This window comes from Oryzias latipes, chromosome 13 (assembly GCF_002234675.1).
Source record: "Oryzias latipes chromosome 13, ASM223467v1".
Lineage (NCBI taxonomy): Eukaryota > Metazoa > Chordata > Actinopteri > Beloniformes > Adrianichthyidae > Oryzias > Oryzias latipes.
In genome coordinates, this window is record NC_019871.2 from 18,877,958 (window position 1) to 18,902,847 (window position 24,890).

The 24,890-nt window shown below is 40.9% G+C and overlaps 1 protein-coding gene across 7 annotated transcripts in view; it reads right to left on the bottom strand.

The window, feature by feature from the left end:
* Positions 1-24,890, bottom strand: part of LOC101159603 (chloride channel protein 2) — a 116,314-nt gene that overhangs the window by 57,439 nt on the left and 33,985 nt on the right. For 5 of the 7 annotated variants that reach the window (XM_023961220.1, XM_023961219.1, XM_023961221.1 and 2 more), the window contains exons 3-7: positions 18,777-18,827; positions 7,895-8,026; positions 5,420-5,548; positions 4,539-4,672; positions 3,970-4,047 (exon numbers count right to left, since the gene is read on the bottom strand). In XM_023961220.1, coding sequence (XP_023816988.1) covers positions 3,970-4,047; positions 4,539-4,672; positions 5,420-5,548; positions 7,895-8,026; positions 18,777-18,827 — 524 coding nt within the window. The remainder of the gene's footprint in view (positions 1-3,969; positions 4,048-4,538; positions 4,673-5,419; positions 5,549-7,894; positions 8,027-18,776; positions 18,828-24,890) is intronic. The other 2 variants (XM_023961224.1, XM_023961222.1) reach the window with 1 other exon arrangement.

Sequence of the window (24,890 nt, forward strand, 5' to 3'; positions counted from 1 at the left end):
GAAAAACACAAAGACAAAATAATCTCTATGCAAAACTGAGAAAAAACTGATCATTTAAAAAGTTGTGTGCGTAACCTTAATGATAAACTTTCCTTAATGTTGAACGGACTGGGTTTACCCACCTTCATTCCACCTCGACTGATGTCCTGAGAGCAGCATGTCAGTGACAAAGAGAAGTTAGTGTGTGTTTTTCTGCACAAGTGTATGCATGTGGGTATTTTTTTGTGCATGTGCGCATTTGGGCATGAGTTTGTGTTTGTGCATGTGTGGTTACATGTGTTTGTTTGTCTGCGTGTATGTCCGTGGGTGTTTGTGTGCATAAGTGTGTGTATTTGGATGTGTTGACGTGTGCGTTTTTGCAAGAGTATGGATGTGCGTGTGCATGTTCGAGTTTGTGCATATGGGTGTGTCTGTTCATCTGCACATTTGTGTGTCTGTGTATGACTGTGTGGGACTTTGACTGTCCTGCATCTCTATGCGTTCATATTTCTTACAGAGTGCTTACACTGACCAACTTCGTCAGAATCAAATATTTCACATTGTAAAAAACTTGCCATATACTAAAAATAAAAATAAAAAAGTATACGTAAACAAGTCTCTTTAAGTTTTGGGTTTGAACATGTTTGCTGTGTGAAAACTGCTGATGGATTTAAGGTCATCTTAAAGGAAACTTATTCTCAGGGGATAAAACTCCTGGGAATAAATAATGAAATTAGTAGGAGTGAGTCATCTTTTTGCTGAATTAATTCAGTATTTATTAGAAATGAAGACATGAATATTGGAGCATGCTGCAGACTCTGTAGATGAATTACCTTCAACTCCACCAGACCGGGCTCCTTCAGTTAGCATGAGAATCAGAAACAAAGGTAAACTAAAGAATAATGACTTTATGTGCATCAATGCAGCCCCCAGTCTCCCCCTCTGGTGTTGCAGCATTTACTCTCCATCACCTCAGATCAGATTAAAAACTATTGTAAGGATTAAAACTGCCTTTAGAATCAGATATTCTCTAAGTGTTTGCAGAACAGCTTTTTTTTTTTTAAGTATTGCACTCTGGAAAAAATGAATGTATGCATCTGTTTAACAGCTGAGCATTAGTATCCAGTGCTTAAAACTGTAGAGCGGTCTGCAGAGGGACACTTCAAAAATGCGCTTGCACTCCATGTTAAAACACCATCAGCTGCAGTGCGGCGCTCTTCTGAGAGGAGCGAGCGTGGCGCAGCTTTACAGGGAGACAATGGAAACAATTAGAGAGGAAGAGCGGCGAACAGACGGACGAAGAGACAAATGGCTTCATTTATGATGGGGGTATTTTAGAGATATTTTACCACTTATTAATTATATGTCCTTGTTTTTAAAGGACTGCACTTTTCGTTTAGCTGACAATTCTATGGTTAGAATGTGTTGTCTTCAATGTCTGAATGATGCAGATTTTTAATCTATCTTTTGCTCTTAAGTTTTATCACAGTACATTTTGGTGTGAATGATGCCCTGACCAAAGAGCAATTTTGAAATTTTGTTTTTACCAAACACAATAAAAAAAAGGGTATCAATCTAAAAACAGACAGACAGGAAAGATTTTAAAATATCTGAGGAAAATTAAAGAAAAGAGCATAACACACATAAAGGGAAAAAAAGTATCTAAAACAAATCAAAGAGAATAAATTAATAATTATTTGAAGGAAACAGAAACAGTGAATGTTGACCCTCACTAAAGCAGAAGAAAATGTTTGTTCAGCTGTTAAAAAAAAAATGTCATGGATATTCGGATGGAAGTAAAATTTAGGAGGAATTTCCAGTCTGCACTGAAAGGAGAAGGAGACACAAATTTCCAAGAAATCTGTAGCTTCAGGCTGTGAAGATACCAGAGTAGGAGGAGAAAGGAGTCCCAAATACAATACCAAAGTTATTATATTTAAACTGTATGCACAGAATTTTATTAACATTTTCAAAAGATTATTGGTTTTCATAAATTACAAGAAATCACAGAACATCAGCGTTGAGGGTAAAAGTGTGATAAAAAAAGCAATAAAGATTTTTTTTATTAAAGGATAATGACGCCGTCAATGTGCCGAACTTTTGGGTAAGGGAGAGTTTTTGAATTTTGGTAAATTCTTCTACAATTTAAGCTTCAGGGAAAGCCAAAAAGTTTGTGCAAACAAAACCTTTTCCTGTCCTAGCTATATGACATATGAACAAAACATCTATCTGCAGTTCTGCTGCTGAAGAAGTAAACTCCAGCTACTCCATTATTACATAATTTTTTTTTAAAGGTTTTTCTTCTTCAAACAAGAATGTTTGCAACCAAAAATGTTATATTTTCTGAATGTTTACAGTGTATCCTTTTCCCAACACAGATGAACCATCATTTCCACTTTAAAACGGGAACCTTGGGGCCTGGTGTATCGCTGTAAAGGTTCTGCTTTATGTTCTCGTATCCAAATCAGACATCATTTCAGAATGCGGAAAAGCTGGAACATGCTGGATGTGTTGTCATCTCTTTCTCTGTCCCCCTCCACCCACTCATCTCTCCATTTCATCTCACAGGAGAGGTGCCCACATCTCCTTATAAAGAGCTGCCTCTGCCTCCCTGCAGCCTCCGTTCTACAGATGAAAAACCTGATAGAATCGCTTCCCCAAGCTCTAAACCTTAATTTTCCAGCTTAACTTGGATCATTTACAGCAGAATTTGCTTCTGTTTGGGTTTTTTTGTGATAAAAGTATTTAGAAACCTAAAAAAAAGGCAGTTTGTTTGCAAATAAAAGCCTAATTATACTTTGAAAAATAGGTTGATCCTGGATTTTGACTGTAACAAATTAATGTCAGCAAATAGAAACAAAAAAACTTGCATTTTTGTGTTTCATTGAAAAGCCTTTTATTGTGCAAACAAATATTTACAGTGAATTAAACAGTTTTCTAACCCTAAGCCTAATAATATTAGTTCCAAAAAGCATTATAAGTAGGTGTTCTAAAAGCCCCATACCTGCTATAACAGCCCAACAGTGTGTAAGCCTGTGTAAAACTTTGACCCGAATCTTGCAAACCTGCAAAACTTATTCAGATAAGTCATTATTGAATTCCTTTTGTTATAAAACAAAACAGCAAAAATTGAATAAGTGTCAATCTTTTGTTTCGTTCTGCGTTTGGATCTTTGTCCTTACAGAGTACCTAGGCTTTCAGCCAATTATTCACACCAGCTTTGACTAGCGTGAAGAGTGCAGCTCCTAGACTACCAAATGAAACCATGTTTGCTTCTTTAATGATCTCAGTGATTATTAATCAGACCTTCTTCAGACTTTCCATGTGTGCGTATAAACCCGATTTAAGCAACGGAATCTGATCCACTTCAGAGCGGCGTGTTCTGTGCTAGTTCATAATTAAAAATGACTCAATATTTCCTAAGAGAGACTTTTTTTTTCTTTCTCTTTTTTCTCTCTTCTTTACGGCCTCATGTGTTGGACATATTTTACTTTAACAAGAGGGGTTATTAATCTTCAGACAAACCAAAGGTATGAATGAATAAACCCCTTTTGTAATTTAGGCCAAACTTTATTAATTTCAATCAGGTTTGAAAATCTTTAGTGTTGGACCGGACGGAAAAGGAAAGAAGGGAAGAAGAGAGAGGGATGTTAGAGAGAGGGGGGGTGGTAAGAGGGTGATAATAGGAGGGGGGTTAAGACCATGAAGCAGCATAAAGCAACAAGTTTACTGGTTGTTTATCATTACGGTAAGGTTCAAATGTAGTACAAAAAGGGCGGGGCCTGTCCACACACACACTCAAATGTTATCGACACGAGAGAGACTTTTCTTTTTAGATTTAGCACTTCATGTTTTTGTCTTTAACATTTTAACAACTACTATGGTTTAACTGACTAATATCAAATCCTGCTTAATTTACCTTGAGCTAAACAAATAGATAATGAAGATATGAATTGTGGGCAGAAATATCCTGCAGTGACAAGGACCCACCTCATATATTCCTCCAAACAAGGACATGAACTTGCAGAGCAGAGCTGCACACAAACTGGCGACGTGCACAAAGGGACCCTGAGAAGAAACAGAACCGCATGAAGCAGAAGCTTCAGATCGAGCAGCAGTTAGTCTGCTGCTTATTTAGTCACATAGACAATCTTCTGAAGAAAAAACAACATGTCAACAAAGGAAAAAAGTCTGCAAAAAATATTCAAATTCAGAGGAAGCAGTTCAAAGTGGAACCAATAGGATTATAGAGGAAGCATTAACAGGATGATGCACCAGCGAGAGGAAGTTAAAGCTCTGGCATGAATCGGGAGCAGGAATGCTGCAGCGTCTGCACACACAAACTACTTCACTTTATCTGATCGAAATCTGCCCGGTAAAGTAGAGGACATCCTTCTGACTCCCTAAACTACAAAGGTAGGATTGTCATTAGAAACAGGGTTTCACTTGAAATCTAGAAATATCTATTTAAAGCAGTAAACATGCAGATTTTAGCTGGGCATTTAACCACCAGCATAGTGGAGCTGAGTTGGTTGATGGTGTGAGTGTGTGAGTGTTACCTCCTTGCCCAAGGGCATTCCGCTACCTAACGCGCAGGTGAGGCCGATAACTTTAGCCACAAATGTCTTGAAGGTCAGGTATTCCTTCAGTACCACTCCTCTCAGGATTGTCTTCATTTCAGGAATACCTGAACCTGCAGGAGGAGCGGGGGGGGCATTAATGACCGACAATGGCTTCACTACAAGGGAAAAGAACTGCTCTGGCAAATGGCAAAATTCCCATTTAAATTCATGATTGAAGACAAGTGGTGCAGAAGCCAGAACGATAAGAACGTGTGACTGACTCCACGCTCTGAGGAGGTTTGGTTTTTCGTGTTATGTGGAGATAGAAAGCTCTGGAAGCCATGACTCATCTTAGCTTTGCTAAACTGTAGGCTTACTATCAATCTTGGAATTAGAAGAATTTAAAATAAAGTTAACTGCATGAAAAATGACAGACTTTGAAGGAGAAGCTAAAAAAATAACAGTCAGATTGTCAGGAGAAGGTTGATCTCTTTAGTCTTTCTTAAGTTGTCGCCTTTACCTGCAAGATGAAGTACCTGTACGGCACTGAATTCAGACAGAAAAGCAGCTGAATGTCGGGATTTGCTCGAACATGCATAAGATGGAGGAAGAATTCCTTTTTTCTAACTTTACACTGAAGAAGTCTTGTGAGATGGAGCAGAGTGACACATTGGGTGCTGCTACAGTAAGTAGAAATTACACACAAGTGTAGTGAGATTACTGCAGACTTGCAACATGAACCTGGAGGTGTTAAGTGCTAGAGAGTGAAAACTAAGAAGCTGCAAAGAAAACTAACAGTTATGTGTGGTTTCAATTTTCCAAAAGTCAAAAAGAACGACTGACAGGAGACACATCTGAAATAAAAGTTAAGCTCTTACCAACAGCCTGTGGTGCCAGAATCTGTGTAAAACCAGCAGAGAAGGTGATGAGAACCACAGGATACGTGACCCAGGCCAGATACTGAAGTAACACGTTGCTGTCCAGACCACCATACATCCACTTATGTGCTGTGAACACACACAGCAAGAGGAGACGTATAAGCCACAATCTGAGGTCTGTAGGTGAAGAGTGACTGTGCATAAATGTCAGAAATGACTGATGAAAGCTCAGGACTGGATAGGGGCTGTCTGTGGGAATGAGTTCAGTTCTTGTTGGGTATCCATGTGGTGGATACGGTTTGTCAAAACCATTTGTGTGATAATTTGTCAAATCTGTACGGGGCACACAGGTGGCCTGTAGGAAATAATAATAATAACAATGGATTAGGATTTATCTGTGTTTTTTCTTGGTGCTCAAAGCGCTTACAATTTGTCCATTGTTCATGCACTCGTCATTCATACTTGGTGATGGTAACCACTAATCTATCCACAGCTGCCCTGGGGCAGACTGACTGAATTTAAAGATCATAGACCTCAAGGTACAGCCACCTCAAGGGACATCATGAAAATGGAACAAACCATTGTTGTGCATATGGGAAGTCTATCGTGAAATATTTGTAATGCTAAAGGGAGTTGCAAGTACTTATGTCGTAAGGGGTTTACTGTCATCGTCCTACTGACTGCACTATAGTCTTTACTAAAGGGTCAGTACTGTCTACTTGCTGCGCGAGAATGCTTCACACACAGGTTGTGCAGGTGATACATGAGTGAGCCCACAGGACGCCCACACAAACTTTACACTGACCGGCTAATTTCCTAATTTCGCACTTATGTGAACAACACTAACAGGCTGCTTGTGCAGTTCACAGGATTTGGGGGGCTGAAAACATAAAAAATCTCTACGACGCGCCTGTGTCTAACATATTTCACCCTTACTTACCCATACGTGTTGTATTAGTGTCCACTACATATGTATGAGCATTTTCTCTCTATGGGTTCACTGAGTAGTCAATGATCTATTTTGTGTGGGCATACAAGTTTGACCATTTTTCTCCTGCATTCAGCCCGTATACACCTGTAACCCTTGTGCTATCCTAGGCACTTTAACATTGGGAGTTGGGTCATCTAGACCCACTAGACAGTGCGTTGAACCTTTTTTCTTCAATGATTTGTGATCCTCACTGGTGTCCATGGATTACCTTTGTCATGGTAGGGAGAACACGTCAATGTAAGGGTGGGGTCATCTAAGATAGCACAAGGGTTAAGGGCAGTTGGGACTAAGGCCTAAGGGACCAGTAGTCGCAGCTTGACAATGACTAGAACATGGCGTAAGGGACTGTACAACAGCATCACTTGTACGTCATAAATGTATGCAACTTCCATTAGCTTTACAAACCTTACTTCACAATACACTTAACACACACACGACAATGGTATGTTCCATTTTCATGACGTCCCTTGAGGTATCCATACAGTCTTAGGGGAATTGCAAAACACAACTGTGCTCCCCTTAAGATTCAGCCGCTCCTCTCTACGACCCTCCATAGGCCTGAACAGCCCTCGTACGGGGAGTTGACCCAAACGGCTCAACCCCCCATATGAGTGCATGTGACTAAGGCTTCACGGACACACATGTAGAAGTCTGTCTTTCTTCTAGGCTGAGGAAATAAACTAACAAATGAGAAACACTTCAGTTTAGTTTAAGATAAGGTCTTTCATGTCCTTCAGTAAAAAAAAATTCTTCAACTTAAAAAATGTTCTGCATCAACACACCACTAAAAACCCCTAAAGTGACTTTCCATCAATCCATCCTTGTCTCTCGCAATCCTCTTTCATCTCTTCTGAGTCATCTTTTTTGTTCTATAACATCTTTCACTCTGTTGCCACGCCCCCTCGCCTTAACGCTTTTTCTGTGGCTTTGAGCAGCCCATGCTGAAAATTTGAGAAACACTTCAATTGATTTTTTTCAACAGTTCAATCCCCACTACAGCATTATAGACACCTGTGTTTCTGCCACTGGTGTTTCCTTTGACCTCGTCTCCATCTCTTTATCCAGTGTTTCTACAACCATTATTGTTTGAAAAGGTTATTCCCCGTCAATAACATAACAACCAGTATTTTACAGTATTACACAAATTTGTGCCAAAGAAAAAACACAAAACAACACAAAATATTGTAGCCATCACATTTTTAATCACAAAGAAAAGATTAGAAAAAACCATGGAGTTTCTTCTCTGAAAGTCTGAAATGAACCATTTAAGCCGTTCCAGCTGAAACATTTCAGCGTTTATTCCTTCTCTGATTTGTTCAGAGGAACCACTTGACTGTTTTCACCAGGCAAGTTCAAGTCTGGACGCCGACGACAAGCATGCACGAAATGGTTTCTGCTCAGTGTTTAACCCCACTGTAGATGAGATCCCACAGACATGCTCCCGAGCCTCTGAGGGGGCGCGCCCATACCCATCTGCACCTTACCTTCGAGGCAGATGGCGATGCAGTAATCCATTCCCCAACTGACCAGGGCCATGACGAGTCCCAACAAGATGAGAAAGATCCAGTCCTCCCCGACCCGGGAGATCAGGAACTTCTGACAGCGGACTGTGCAGACTGCATGGATGACAAGGAGACATGTTAGTTTGACAGACGTTCTATCTATGCCATCCAGTCTATGAACCACTGAGAAATGACAATGAGTTCAGTTCTTGTTGGGTTTTGACCAAACAGATAAATGTGACAGATGACTTTTGACAAACACAGCTGTAAGAGAAAGGGTTAAATGAAGTTACAATTAGTTAAATCTTTTTTGAAGGTTAATGTTTTACTAATTCCAACAACAATGAACATCACTAACCAAGCACCATTATTGTCCATAAACTGACCAGCTGTAGCTGTGATACAAAAACCTTTTTAACCCCTTCATGCCTGCATTTATTTCCGACAATTTAAAAAGAAATATTCCTCTGTGTTTTTTCTGTCCACAGTGATGCTGAATTAAATGGAGACCTGATTAACTGGTATATTGCAAATTGGTGACATGGACTGAAGGGGTTAAATGCTTAAAGTTTACCGTATGCAAACATTTTCCTTCTCCTCTGATATGAAATAATACACGCTGCTGCCCTTCACACTGATGATACCCAGCATATATGAAGCACATAGGGATGTCCATCATCAGAAGAAATGATATCTTCCAACACAAAAAGAGCCTTTTTTTCTTAAATAACCTCAACAAGATGAACATGGGAATAAAAGCACCCCTAAACTGAAACTCTCTAGGTTTGTTCTGATATAGTCTTTAAATCACCATCACCACCTCCTTTCATTTGTCTTCTTTGCATGCATTTTAGGCAGGACCAGAGAACCTTACAATCCTTAGAAATATTTCTAATATGGATTAAAAGTAACATTTGTTAGATTTGCTAAATGCATGAAAAATACAAACTGCCACAGCACTCCTCTCAAAACTGCAGAAACATCTCACTTTAGGTGACAGAAGACGTGGACAGCAGGAGAGGTTGTCAGATAAACAAGAATGCAAATGAATTTTCACGTTTTGCAAGCAACACCTACAGGAGCTGCCACACCAAATGCAACGTGTGCACACACACACACACACACACACACACACACACACACACACACACACACACACGCGCACGCACGCACACAGAGTACGATTTTCCTTCTTTCTTCCAGACACTTTTGTAACTAGAACTGGCTTCTTTCTCTGAGTGTATTTTTAGATCTGTGTTCTGTTATGTGAGCAGGTGCACGCGCATTTCTGAGACTCTGTGCGTCATCTCACCCACAGGCCGTCTGTGTTGTTGGACCCTTCTGTCATCAAGTCAATGTGAATGAATGATTTCATGTGCGCGTGTGTGTGAGAAAGTGTAATCTTGTCTCTCTGAAGGTGTAACTGGTTCTGTGCTGGTATTGCTTAACAGCGGAATGGTTGCAGCCTTTATTCTACCTGGCATACAATAAGCAGCATGCAAAGTTCCTAGTCACTGGTGTTGCCGTCTGACTCACCCTTTCACCCCCCCCTCCCCCTAGCCTCAGTCTCCCTCTCTAATCACATTCAACCTCTGACTTCACCTCTAATCTCCCCCTCTGCCTCACAGGCCTTATCTGCACCCCTCCACTACTCCTTTCCATCACATCTTTCATTGCATCCCACTTTTCTCCAGCTCATCTGTTTATGCCTGCTTTCTGCCCCTCTTCTCACCCAAAGCCATGATGTCCACACACCTGCTGAGACTAATTTAGGTTGCCTTGGAGACATGCGGCATCTAGCTCCTTGGTCTGACAATTAGAGTGTGAGGGTGAGCATGCGTGTGTTTAAGAAGATTTCGGTTTAAGCAGAGCATAATGAGGGCTACAGCATGTCTTCAACGTTGACCGTGTTCCTCCACACTGAAGGAACACTGCAGAAAATGTGTACGACGATACGAATGTGACCCATGTGTAAAGGAGGCTTTGTTGCTGCTACAATTCAGATGTAACAAGGGTCTTAGTCCTAACTGCCCTTACAGGTGGATAGAGGCAGTCTGCTGGTAAAATTTGGGAAAACATTTATGTGGTCCGTGCAAAATATCAACATCCTAGACCGCACAGTGAACCCAGCAGGCGACAGGTTGTAGTGAAATCTTATGCAACACGCAATGGTAAGTGCGGGGTGAAGTAGGTGAGACACAGGCGTGTTATACAGATTTTTCTGTTTTTAATCGCCCCAAATCCTGCAGACTCTACAAGGAGTCTGTTAGTGCTGTTCACATGACAATTCTGCGCTCCTTGTGTGCAGCCTGACTGCTAGAAATGAGAAAATTAAACAGTATAGTTTGTGTGAATGTCTAACAGGCACTTGCGTATCATGTGCACACCCTGTGCATTCATAATTTGAGTGGGACCAGTACTCACCTTTTGTTAACGACCAAAGTGTGTTATTACGACAATGTTCGACAGCCTCATCGGTAAATGACATACATGCAACTTCCATCAGTCTTAAAAATACTTCACAATACCTTTGCCACATGTACAACAATGATTTGTTTCATTTTCATGACGCCCTTGAGGCGAACGTACGAGCCTCGAGGGAACTAAAAGACACAACTGCGCTCCCCTTAACCTGTTACCACCAGAGATGTCGCCAACTTCACCTAAATAACACGTACTCAGTGACATTCTATAAATCTTCGACTGTTCACAGTGAATCAGCTGATTCTAACGTGGAGAAAAGCAACTTTTCATAATGGCACAAAGCTGATATGAAAAGCCACTTTCTCAAACATCAGCATTAGCTCATTTACTTTGATTGTAAGCACTTTACTACTGTGCAGTAGTGTTTTATATCCCCGTAAAGCCAATTTTCCCCACTTTAGAATCTGGTGGAATATTACGCAAATTGCATAAACGACTGAAAAGGTACAGTAGTCTGTCATTACATTAGGGTTAAGATGCGGCCACGCCTCTCTATGACCCTCCAAGAGCCGGGCAACCCAAAATCTGCAGGCCCTAGTCGGGTCACCCCCCCATACGGATGCATGTGACTAAGGCTAAAGGTTTTGGACGAGATATATAAACAAAACTTTAAGGCCAAACACCATCTACACAAAGAGCTTCATCGTGAAATTTAAGCAAAATACACATTTTCTTTGTCACCCTTTGAGGTTATAGTGACCCTCCACATTTTCCTCCAACCGTCACTACATGAAACCCAATTATTTAAATGCCCTACTCAAGGTTGCAGCCACGTCAGGGTGTGAAGGGGAGAGGAGCCCACCTTTATTACATCAGCTTTGTACAGTCATGGTGAGGTGAGGACCTGCTCTGTAAGGTGTGTGTGTGTGCACCTCTACATTCATTATGCAGTTTAATGCAGAGGGGACACATTCAATTAGAAAGGCTTCACTGTGACTAGGACCGCCAGCCTAATAACATTACAATAAAGATGACCATTGAATGTCTTCCAACATAGAGGAGGATGGTGAAGGAAACTGATGCTCTGCATTGAGATCTTTTAGTAGCATTTAGTAGCAACCTCCTTTCTCTCCTGAAACTTCACCCGGCCATCAGTGTATCAATAACTGGGGGGCGGCCAAGGTGCAGTGGTAGGGTGGTTGACCTCCAATCGTAAGATTGCGGGTTCTTGCCTGTCCAAGTGTTGAAGTGTCCTTGGGCAAGACACCGAACCCCACCTTGCCTCTGGTGGTACGTTGGCGTGTGAATGTGTGTCTGAATGGGTCTGTGACTGTAAAGTGCTTTGGGCCTTCGAAGAAGGTAGAAAAGCGGTAAGTATACGCCATTTACCATCAGGATTCCGATCCTGAGCAGGAACACATTTACTGTCATTCAAGTGAGCAAAACACCATGAAGTTGAGCTGAGTTTTTTGGCAGCACCTGCCTTCTTCCTGACCTTTGATGGGGTGCCATCAGTTGCCAGACTGACATCATGTGACCGGTTCACTCCAACATTGTCCAGCACTGTAACTAGAGAGCCGACTATGTCAGCAGCTGTTGTTGTGTCCATCAACTCATGGTCTCCTGAACACCTCTAATAAATATGCACAGCTGTATATATCTGTGATGTCGGTGATTTCATCAACAGCGACTGAAAATGCAATAAATGACTGGATTCCTTAATTTGCCACACAAGTCTCCTCAGAGATGTTGTACCTGTAATATTAATCCTTGACAGACTCATGTTGGCAAAGGTGGACTACTTTTTGGGGCACATGTCTTCATCTGCAACCTTCAGCATTTTTCCATAGCTTCACCATCTGAAATGGTTTAGATAATTGCTCGAACTTGTTTGCGATAAGGTAGCTAGGTGTCACTGCTCCATCAGTGAAGTCACGGCTGCAGTAAATCCAGACGGTTGTTTTGTCAGTCCAGCTGATAGTTGGTAAATCTTATGTTTTCTTAACTGCAAATGTTGAAACTTTTCTTTATGGTGAGTCTCATAGTGGTGTTGAATCTTATATTCCTTGAGCATTGCGACCTGTTGATGACATACCAAGCATGCAGGTTTTACATTTAGCTCTATGAACAAATAAAAGTCTTTCCATTTTTCCTGGAATGCTCAGCCCACCACTTCAACCTTTTTTTCTTTTTGACAACATTTTGGTCATTAGTGTGTCACTACTGATCATTCTTATAGCAATGGAACAGTGGTGAGACTCGTGGGGAACCAAACTGCATCTTACCCAGAGGCAGAGCTGTTAGGTTTCGCTTTTGGAACATGCAGAGATGTGCTGCTTCACCTGTTCGGTTTTTCCTTTGCTCTCCCTAGCCTAGTTGCAGAATTGCGCGTTATTTATTTAGAAAATCATAACTGGCCACAGGAATGGACTAGAAACATGCTTTTTTTAAAACATCCTTATCATTTTTACTCTTCATGACTGGGCCTGATTGAACCATCCGCGGGCCGGATACAAACGACTCCCTTAAGACAGAAAAGAAATGTTCGAGAAATAAAAACAATACATCTGTAAATGTTTGCTGTGAGCACCTAACTCTGTTACGCCTCCTTCTTGCTCCTTAATGATCATTTATCTCTTCTTCTTCCTCCTTCAACTAGATCTGTTCCCTATGTTAATGAGACATAAAGGGAGGCGATGTTTATGGAAATGTTCTGCAACAGTCGCTGCTCGGGTCCCCAGTGAGCAGACAAGCAGACAGTCACTCATCGGGAAGCGAGTGTTGCAACAGGAATCCTGTGGTGGCAGCCAATGTCTGCCTCATAAAGGGTAACATCTGCACTCACAAACAGAAGAACAGCACCCCCAAACAGAGACAAGCTCTGGAGACATTTCTTTAGTCAACAAGTCAAACCCACATGACACATTAATGTTAGAACATGTTGAATATTTAAAACAAATGATGAAACAATGACGTCCCTGCTCTAAGTTGGAATTCCTGCAGACATCCTTAAAGCCTTTGTCATATGCACCCGTATGGGGGCGTTGATCCATAAGGGCACTGTTGGTTTTTGGGTTGTCTGGGCCCGTGGAGGGTTGTAAAAAGGAGCAGCTGCATCTTAAGGCGAGTGCAGGTGTGTCTCACAGTTCCCTTGAGGCTTGAACATCAACCTTTAGGGACATGACCATGGAACGTACCATCTTCGTACGTGTGGTAAGTGTATCATGAAGTATTCGTCAGGCTAATGGAAGTTGCACACACTTATGAAGTATGAGTGATGCTATACAGCGTCCTTACGCTACACTCCTTATTGAGGTGGGAGTACTTTTCCCCTACTTAATGCGTTGATTCTACACGCACGTGGTTTGTACAGTGGTATGAGATAGTTTGGGCACCCCTGATAATTTTCAAGATTTTTCTTCATAAATCATCGGTTGTTCGGATCATCAATTTTGTTAAATATATCATATAGCAGATGAACACAGGGATATTTGAGAAGTGAAATGAAGTTTATTAGATTTAAAGAAACTGTGCATCTGCTATATGATAAATTTAACTGAAATTGATGATCCGAACAACCAATGATTTATGAAGAAAATTCTTGAAAATATCAAGGCTGCCCAAAATGTCTCATACCACTGTATGTGCTACACAAGTTGTTCCTAGGATGTCTACAAAAACTACACACCTTGCTCCTTCCTCAGTCTGCAAGATTTGGAGAGGTTGAAGAAATCTGTATGACACGTCTGCGTTTCACTTCCGTCACCTTTACTTCACTACATAGACTGTAATAACAATGGACGAATCGAGGTGTGACGTCACCATGAAAATGCCTTACCTCCGGCTCTTGCGAAATTAGGCAAAATCCCTAAAACATTGCTTTCAGATATGGATGCCGCCATGTTGAAACCATTCAACAGTGATTGGTCCGAGTGGGTTTGAGTCATCGGATTTATGTGGTTGCCATAGATCACTGTCGACTGGTTTCAACATGGCGGCGTCCGTATCTGTAAAGCAATGGTACTTCCTATTTGGGAAAAGGAGAAGGGAGGGCATGAGACGTCCATTGTTTTTTCAGCCAATGGCTCACTACGACCAGTCGCCCGCAGCAGAAAAAGTGCATGATTATTTTTTCTCTACGGGTTCATTGAGCGGTCTACGACCTTGATATTTCGTGCAGGTCACCTGGGTACAAGTTTGACCGTTTCCCCCCGCAGACAGCTCGTATCCACTGGCAGCAAATCTAATCATCCGTAGTTTGGATTTTTCATTCATTTAATGCTCTTTGTAAATATGTAATTCCTTAAAACCTTTTACTAAAGATTCAGAGTCGATCTCTTCAAATCAATTTTATTCTGTTGTGTTTTGTGTGTAATCTGCAGGATGTAATCTGGATCCCTGTAGGTAAGGCTGAATAACCTCACAATTCAGAACAACTTTGGCAAAAACTAAAGCTTAAATCAGCTGTACAGATAGTTTTAAACTATGTCACTTCTCCACTTCTATTCGATTGTTTTCCTTTTAATGAAATTGATATGATTCTTCAGAACCATGAGCGTTTATGGATCGTTGTTTCTCATGTAAATGGATGAATGAAAGGCCTGAAACTGTTCTGAAACATATTTCAGAATCAAGACAAGCATTTTTTTCACAAGCAAATAAAAATCCTGAAGCAGTTGTGTACAAACATCCAGATCAGCAGCACTAAAAAAAAAAATGCACAAAAAGGAAACACCTGACAGTGTGGCCTCTGTTCCTCAGATCAAAAACTTACAGAACAGCCATCTCTTTGTGGTGAGCAATAACAGATCAGATCAAGTCTCACTGAATGAACTCTTTCATCAGGTTTCTGAAAGCCAAACAAAAATATCCCATCTTTCTTAAGGCCGTGTGGGTCAACTGTGAGTTGCTTTGTTGCAGAAGTTCTGATCAGACTGTTCGGTTTGAACTTTTAAATGTCTATTTCGACTGCATTTCAACTTCTGAACTCTTTCCTGTAACTTCAGAGTCGCAGATCAGTAACATTTTTCATCTTCAGCCTCACACACTCAGAAGATCGATACCATGGCTCTAACACACATCTTAATGAATGCATTAAGGTCTCAGGCCAAATGATTCTATCCCCATCTCTGGCTCTTTCCATGAAGTCACTGCATTCTTCCGTCTTCTGACGGCCTGTGGAACCTACTGAGTCAGCCAGCATCACCCTGACCTCCTGATTTCTGCAGGAATCAATACCAAGACACAAAGTGAAGATCAAAAATGCCCGGTAGCCACAGCAATTAAAAGATCTTTTACTCAGCCAAATGTACGGTGGCCCAGAAGGGTCACAACACAACACATTAACTTTATACACAACACACTAACTTTACACACAACACATTAACTTTACACACAACACATTAACTTTATACAAAACACACTAACTTTACACACAACACACTAACTTTACACACAACACATTAACTTAACACACAACACATTAACTCACAATACAACACATTAACTCACAACACAACACAATAACTCACAACACAACACATTAACTCACAACACAACACAATAACTCACAACACAACACATTAACTCACAACACAACACATTAACTCATGGCCCAGAAGGGTCACAACACAACACATTAACTTACCTCACAACACATTAACTCACAACGGAAGTAAAGCAGCAATTGAAGTGCTTTTATTCTGAAATTTCTACTGGGCTGAGCAGCTAACTACCTAACAGAAAGTAATGTCACAGTGAGCTGTGGAGGGAGCATGTTATTGCTACAAGAGAAGCTAGCAGGCAGTGTTGCCAGAAACTTTGTCTTTACTACGGTTCTCCTTCCTCTAAACACACACAATATGAACACACACTCCTCCCTCTGCTCTGACACCCCCCTCTGTCGCTGCACGCGCGCTCCTCTCCTCTCCTTTTTTCTGCTCAGTCCTGTGTGTGCGTGTGTGTTGGGGACTGCACGTGCCTGTGTGAGAGGACTGAGCGGAAAAAAGGAGAGGAGAGGAGCGCGCGTGCAGCTCCCTCCACAGCTCACTGTGACATTACTTTCTGTTAGGTAGTTAGCTCCTCAGCCCAGTAGAAATTTCAGAATAAAAGCACTTCAATTGCTGCTTTACTTCCGTTGTGAGTTAATGTGTTGTGAGGTAAGTTAATGTGTTGTGTTGTGACCCTTCTGGGCCATGAGTTAATGTGTTGTGTTGTGAGTTAATGTGTTGTGTTGTGAGTTATTGTGTTGTGTTGTGTTGTGAGTTAATGTGTTGTGTTGTGAGTTAATGTGTTGTGTTGTGAGTTATTGTGTTGTGTTGTGAGTTATTGTGTTGTGAGTTAATGTGTTGTGTGTAAAGTTAATGTGTTGTGTGTAAAGTTAATCTGTTGTGTGTAAAGTTAATCTGTTGTGTGTAAAGTTAATGTGTTGTGTGTAAAGTTAGTGTGTTGTGTATAAAGTTAATGTGTTGTGTTGTGACCCTTCTGGGCCACCGTACAAATGTCTTCAAAGCTTTTAAAATGTTAAAATGCCATTTCATGTCAAATGTTTTTCTAAACTAAGCTTACATGCAGTTCTATGGCTCTGAGTTAAGTCACATTTCTTCAAAATGATTACATTTAAAAAAATATATCTACGTTTTCTCAGAGCTGCTAGAAAGTAAACAATCAAATGTATTGAAAAAAAATTGATATTTTTAGTGCGCCTTGTTAAAAATAGAAAATAAAAATTGAAAAATTCAAAACTGTGCTCTTACATTAATTTTTTAGTTTGCTGGATCTGAACAAACCAAAAAAATTGAAAAGCTATTAGTCTTGTTCTGATTAGGGTGCAAGCTGAATAAAGACAGATCATCAACATTTTGAACTATTCTCAGACACACAAACACCAGGACATCCTCCTGAGCACATTCATTCTCTAACTTCAGATGGAGCAGAATGGTGAAGCAATCGCACTGGAGCTCGTTTGCAGCAAACGGGACCAAAGTTTTAGTTAAACTTCAGTTAAAAAAAACTTTCAACCGTGGCTTCAGCAGACCTAATTTCAGTTTACAGTTTTTAAGATAAAATCTCTGACAAAAACACGTCATGTTACTGGAATCCACTTCAGCCAGCATTTCTGTCCAGTTCCAAAGTTGAAAGACGGTGTGTTTGGGATGAAGGGAAAAGGCTGCAGGAGATGGAGCCAAACGCAGCACTGATGATCGCAGCAGCAGATCTGCACAGGACGGTGTAAGTGTGTTTGTGCGACTGTGTTTGTGCTGATACTAAAGTACTGCCCTCCTCCCACTGATTCCCTTCCTTCCCTCTCGTTCCAAATTGCTATTTGTCTGTCAGATTTTATAAACTTCCTTCATCCATCCGTCTCCAGACCTTTGTTCTCATCTCTCTTTTCTCAACTTGCCACTTCTCCAGCACTAAAAATTCTTTTAGTTTTACTCTACACCTTCATTTGTGTTCTCTGCTCTTTTTGGCAATGGCTTTCTGCCGTGTGGCCCCGCCCACCAACAAACGGAAGGACTCACACACATGCACACACAAAAATGGGGCTCTGCAATTGCAGAGTCAGCACTCCTGTTCTGCAGTCCTCTGCAGACATACCCCTGTGCCGGTTTACACTTAAAACTCTGCTGTGACCAAGATCACAGCATTCCCATCCACATCTAGCAGCACCTACTCACTGAACAATCATTTACACAGAATCTGCACTCGTTTATGCAGAACCTGCACTCCTGTAGGCAAAACCTAACACCCGTTCACGCATTATTCTCACTTTTTTACGCATAATTTGCACTCGTTTATGCAGTACCTGCATTCCTTTATGCAGTTCCTTTATGTTTTTACAGAATCCACACTTGTTTATGCTTAATTCTGCACTTGTTAGATTATGGACTTTTTGTGAAAAGAAACCCTTTAAACAAGTATTGAATACTTTACTACAAAGACACTCCGATGGCTAAAAAGAGGAAAGAAATTACACACACGAATATTTTCATGGATCAATTTTAGCTTCACCTTCAACCAGTTTTCTTGTTTTTCGATCGTTTAGTGAAACGTCTTAAAATGTTTCAAACGTCTGTGCAGCTGTTTTTCATCTGAAACTCACATTTATGAGCATTAACTCCAGCAGGTGCATTTCTCTATCTGTGCGTACATATAACATGAATATGCTGATGAATGTGAAAAACTGAAAGCAGGGTTAAAGGTAAAACATGAGCTCTGACTCTGCTGAGTGTGTTATTTTTATATGATGACAGCATTAAAGCCCTGCGAAGCCAGAGTCTGTTCTGAAGCATCACGGTAAAGCAGCCACTTAACATCCACTTAGTATGGATTAAGGATGGCGGAGAAGCAGTAGCTGCAGCTTTATGGCTTCACTGCAGAACCAGTTTAGGGGCTGGATGGGCGTACTGGTTAGGACACATGACACGGTTTGTTTTACCCGAGTAAAAGTCCTGGGCTGGAGCCTGCAGCACATAGGGGTACCCTGACCCTGAGGAACAGACAGATCATAGAACATTGTTATGATGAAGAGCCTCCACCAAACACCCAACTACTGCGAAAAACAAAAATACAAAGCTGTTCCAGAAAATTGTCATCCTCTGATATGAATGATGGACAAACATCGCTGTAAACAAACAAACAAACACAGAGAAAGGATAGTGAGATAGCAGCACCAGCTTCCATCTGAAATAAAACTGTAGCCACGACATGGAAGACCAACCAGCTCTGGAGGCTCCAAACTGAACCTCTATGCTATAGACCAAAGCTTGATGTACATCTGAATTTAAACTAATGCAGATCACCCATACTTTGACTCCTCCTCCCTCATTTCCTGCTACTCACTAATGAACCAAAAGGATAATGAGATCCTAGAAGTGAGGACTGTTGGACAAGAACAAGAACCCAAGGAGATCGGTGAACATTCCCAATGGAATGATAAATGCCAGAGACTCATGATCTGCACCTTTTACACCAAGGATTTGGAAAATCTTATGAAGCAATCAAAACCATTTTTATTTTTAACATACTTTTCCTGCATGAAAACAAAACAAAGAGAAAATCCAGTGGTGATTTTAACAGGATCAGGCCACTGAAGAGCATCAATTCACTTCAATTTAAAGAGCCCAATATTACAACAATAGTCGCCTCAATGGGCTTTTCACCGGTAATTGTATGGTAAACATGAAATCATAAAGAACATGAAGTCCTAAAATTCAATAGGTAATGGTTAAACTAAACTAAACGACTAGGCTAAACTGGGCATCCCTCCCCTTAGACCCTCTTTCAAATCAAATCAAACTTTATTTGTAAAATAGCGCTACTCATGCATTGCGCAGTTTGAAGCTCTTTAACACTAAAAACAAAAAACACACAATATTATAGTAAAAACCCAACCTACCCTTTACCCTTCCCACTCCCCTCCGTTAAAACATATGACCCATGACCCCCACGTACAATAATGACTATGCAACTTCTTAAATAAATAAACAAAAATAAAAAACATTAAATAAATAAAACAATAAATAAAAAAATGTAAGGCTTGGCTCTCTGCTGTGAGGAAATAGTATTTGGGAATCTCTTTATACCAGGAGCCAGCTTGGCCATGGGAGCATCACCACAGTGCCCACCCAGACTGGGACAACAACAGGGTCCACTTCACAGCCGTGACGCTGCAAAGTTAGACTCCAGCCGCCCCAGCAAGGGTGACAACCGCGGCAACAACCACCGACCAAGCCGGCAAGCCCTGGAAGAAAAGATCCCCACAAGAAACACGGGGGCTAAAATCATAAGATACTAAAATTAAAGACAGAGGATGTATATAAAAACATGAAATGTAGAATAATTTGCATAAAATGAAATTAAATACATAAAATAACCCATACTAAAACTAATAGAATAAATTAGCAGTTAGAATAAACAAAAAGTGAAATTAAAAAGGTGGATCTTGAGCCCCTTCTTTTTTTTATATTAATTTTTTTTATATTAATTTTTATTTAAGTGAGACAACAGAAAAACAGCCTCTTTTTAAAAACCTTTTTTTCACTGTGTCATAAAAACCTTTTGTCAAAATGCTTTCTGACTGCCATTTTGCCTTGTTAGCATTTTTTTCATGTAAAACTTCTGGTTAAAAATAAAAAGGTTTTTCGCTTCAATCGCATAGAAAACTGCAGAGTGTAAAAAGGCTGGATGCTGTGGTTGAGGCATCACTGATGGCTGCAGAGCAATAACCCGATCTTCAGATGGATGGAGGGAGGAACACACCAACACTTGGGTTACAGATTATACTCAGCAGAGAGGCAACAGAGGAAGAGGTGATGAATGGCAGAGGAAGATGGAAGTGAACAGCACTGGGTGCCAAAAACCAACACTGGAGGAAAATTGAAAGAAGAATTTAAAGGTTAGTGGAAAGAAGGGAGAGATGCTTTTACAGAAATATGGAAAATAATGAAATGAAGCAAAAAAAGCAAGAAGAGGAAAAGATGATGGATCAGGAGGATGAGGGAAAAACAGGAACCAACAGAAACTTGACAATTGGAGGGGGAAAAAAAATCAATTTCAGTTGGAAGCAACTCAAGTGTAGAAACAAAATAAAGTTGGAAAGATTTAGTTTCAAGTTTGAAATGCCTCAATCATTCAAAGGTGTAGTTGATGTAACCGGATAAAAATACTGATAGGACTCATAAATCTTTGCAGGTGGTGCAGTAAAAAACAGCTTCAAGGTGTTCCACAATCAAACTGCATTTAATCCATAATTCTGCTTTTACTGCATCTCCTGCTGACGGCTGGAGAAGTGGGCGAGCTGCCGTCTGATCTCTGGAGTGTCAGGAAGGAAAATTAACATAATTGGTTTCTGAGGAATGAATAAATGCATTCAAGTTTTAAATGAATTATTGCTTTGGCAGTGTATTGCACTGCTGAAGGAGTGATCTCCCCCCCCCCTCCACCCACCCACTTCTTCCTCCTTGCTCTTTCATCACTCTCACTTCTCCTGCATTTTTCAGTGTTTTGACAGGTGGACAGGAACTCCAGCTGGATACGGCATTATTCTTTAAAATGGCTCCCAGTGGCCTTAGAACCGTAATGAGTTTGGCACCCAGCGTTGAGCCGACAAATGATACACGTCCATTTATGGTAAAAAATGTCATGAAGGAGAATAAAATGAACCTTTAAAGTGCACCTTTTTTCCCAGTCTTTTTGATAAAAGAGTGGTCACTGTGGACCAAAAACTATCATAGGTCTTCATTTTTAATGAAGTAAAAGAAGAAGCGGAGCAGACGGCATCAGGAACACAAGTGAAAACTGGCTCTTCTGTTGACCCATGAAGAAAACATTTTTAGCAAAAAATGTTAAGAGAAAAACAAGAACAGAATTTGTTTTGATCATTGATCTAAGAAGAGGTTGTAGAGGAGATAAAAAAATAATTTTAAGGCCCACTCAGATGAACGTTTTGTTTTTGGTGTTGTTAACATGTTCTTGGGACATTTTTCCGATGATAAGGACATATATATAAAGAAAATTGCGTATTGTGAAAATGAGTATTTTTTTTAATCAAAATCATTCAATAAAGACTGTTGTGATGTAGAAAATACGCTGGGCGAGCCACGAGCTTCCTGCTCTGCTTCATTGTGATGCTTCCACTTGCAGACAAATGTACGTCTTTGTTTTCCTCACCTGATCTTTGCTCGCCATTGTGGTTGCATCACTAGTTTAAGCTTGGGGATGTGAGGGGTTGTAAGCTAGTGGAAGAGTGTAAATAAAGGGATGATGGGAAACCAGTGCTAGCTTACTCCCTGCCAAAAGTCCCACCCACAACTCAGAGGAGAGTTTCTAATGAACTACTGTATGCTTCACAGAAACCATGTCCTAGAAAATGACAGTTTTTTTTTTCTTTTTTGTTGCATAATCATAATTTAAAAAAAAATCATTGGGAGCACTTTAAAAAAAGATCAAAAGATTCTCGGAGTGGAACTTTAACAGACAACTTAAAATTCAAGGAAGTGTTTCATGAAGTATTTGTAAGAATAATAGAAATTGTTCACACTACTGACGTACTGGTCATTATTAAGGTGCGAGTACTGGTACCTTATTGGCTGCAGGCTAATGCTTCACGGATTGGGTGTCTGTAGAAAGTCCACACAAACTACACTCCATCCTTATTTCTAACAGTCAGGCTGCACGCAAGGAGCGCACTTAAATCAGAAAAATCTTCCAACATTCCTGCATCTCTCGACATGCTCACCAAGCGCTCAACAACCTTGCACCACGCCCAGCGGTAGGGCGGTCGACCCATGATCGTATGATTGCAGGTTCAATTCCCGCCTTGCACGCCCACGAACGATGCGTCCTTGGGGAAGACACTGAACCCCACCTTGCCTCTGGTGGTAGGGGGGCGCCTGTGTTCGGCACCAGTGTATGAATGTGTGTGCGACTGGGTGAATGGGCCTGTGACTGTAAAGCGCTTTGGGCCTTGTAGGTAGAAAAGCGCTATATAAGCATACGCCATTTTACCACATTACCTGCGGGCCACCTACATGCTCCTGTACAGGTATGACCATTTTTCACTCACAGACAGCTCACATCCACCCGGAAGGACAAATGTGAATAAAGTTTGAATCAACAACAGTTTTTTCCCTGATTGGCTTTGGTAACAGCCTCATGTTTAGTAAAATGAAACTCCGAGGAGTGCGTCCTGATTGTGTCACAAGCAATTGTGTCCTCTTAGTTCAGGTTGCCCGTTTGAAACCCACTGCTTATTAATTGTTGATTTAAACTTCAGCAGAGACGCAGAGCACGTGTCTGCCTAAAAGCCTCTGTGATGCCAGGAGGCCTGCTGACTCACCTGTACTTTTCAGAGACAATGAAAATGAGCCTCATTTAACAATTTAAGTGAACTCATTTAAAATGCTAAGTTGAAAGGGAGCTTCATCCAAATTTGATTTGATGTTACAAAGAGCCATGAACTCCCCTGGTGACTTGGTAAAGGGAGATGCCTGCATTAAAAAAATAAAGATGTTTAGCATCTTTTTGAGAAATTTCTCTCTGAAAATATGAAACTTTTAACCTATTTTTAGACAACAGAGCAATTAAAAAAATCTATTTTCTGCTTAAAATTCAACCAAGTAAAAACAATATTTGATTTCCCAGTCCAAAACAGTCAAAATGTTTCTGTTAGCTTATTTTTAATTTCTTTGTTTTAAACTCATAGTTCTGATCAACTTCTTTCCAGTTCATTTATTTTCTTTTCATTTACACCCCTTAGATAAATGTTGTGTTTGCCTTGACGTTACACAGCACAAGAGTGTAACTGCAGTAGTTGTGAAGCAGACAGACAGAGATTCTGCATATTTATTGACATTGCAGATGAGGTTTAACAAAGTCTTTACAGCTCCAGTGACGATAAATTTAACGTTTTTTTTGTTTCTCCTCCTTTTAATGAAATCAAAGCTCCTCTCTTGGCATGGTACCTGCTGCAGCTGTTCCCCCAAAACCAACCCTGCTGGGGAGCCACGTGAATATTAAACATTACGTCAGTCGTGCTGCTCCTGGTTAGCCGTTCTGCAGGAGCCATCTTGACTCAACCTGTCCATCCTGAGATAACAAAATCAATGTAAGCCCATCCTGCAGCCAGCGACTGCAGTCTGTGCTGCTGACACACACGTTGGCCCTCCTCCACCTCTGTCGCAGCAGCAGCAACGCGCCGCCGCAGATGCTCAAGTTCTCCCACAAACACACACAATCTACCAGAGTGCTCCAGAATCAAATATTGATCACTCCCTCCTCCATCTCCTTGGTTACTTGATATGTGAAGTGAAAGTCCGATCCCTCCCCATCAAATAGGCCCTGAACTACACACACTCGGTGCATGTATGGAGACGTTGCTTTCTGTTCTTGGCTTAATGCTGAGTGTAAATGACGTGTCAGCACCCCCAACAGTGCGGCCGCGTGTGACGGCACAACCGCACACACCTAAAGCAACCAATGCAAGCATTTCTAAAGCGTACATGCAAAAAAAATTTTTTTAAGTATATCAGTTTTGGCTGAATGTCACTGTACCAATGGATAAATACAGATAAATGCATTTCCTGCAGAATCATAAACAGTCTGTTTCCGCTGGACAACATTATCCAATGTCTTTAGCTGCGCTCTTTGTGAATGTGATGATGCTCAAAGAAAACATTTTAAAGAAAAGGAGAAAAAAATTAAAAAATTAAAATATGTAGTGTTCATATAAGCTCCCGGTTTATAATATCCAAACTTTACGTGTCTCATTTATTCCGAATCAGGACAGAAATTTTCCCTCCATCTTGTTGAACAAAGATCAGAAGAAGTGACTGATTTACAGACAGGAGGAAGAAGAGGAGAAAGACAGACGTGATGGGACTGATGGCAGACGAAAAACTGAGACGATGCCGCAAAAAACAGTAGAAAGGATGGAAAACTGCTGGTCGCTAGGTGCCTGCCAGTCACCATGGTAACCTGTGGCGCCACGCTGTGCTCCTGCTGACATCACACCTGTTGAAATAAATGTGTGTTTGCACATGTGTTGCCTCAG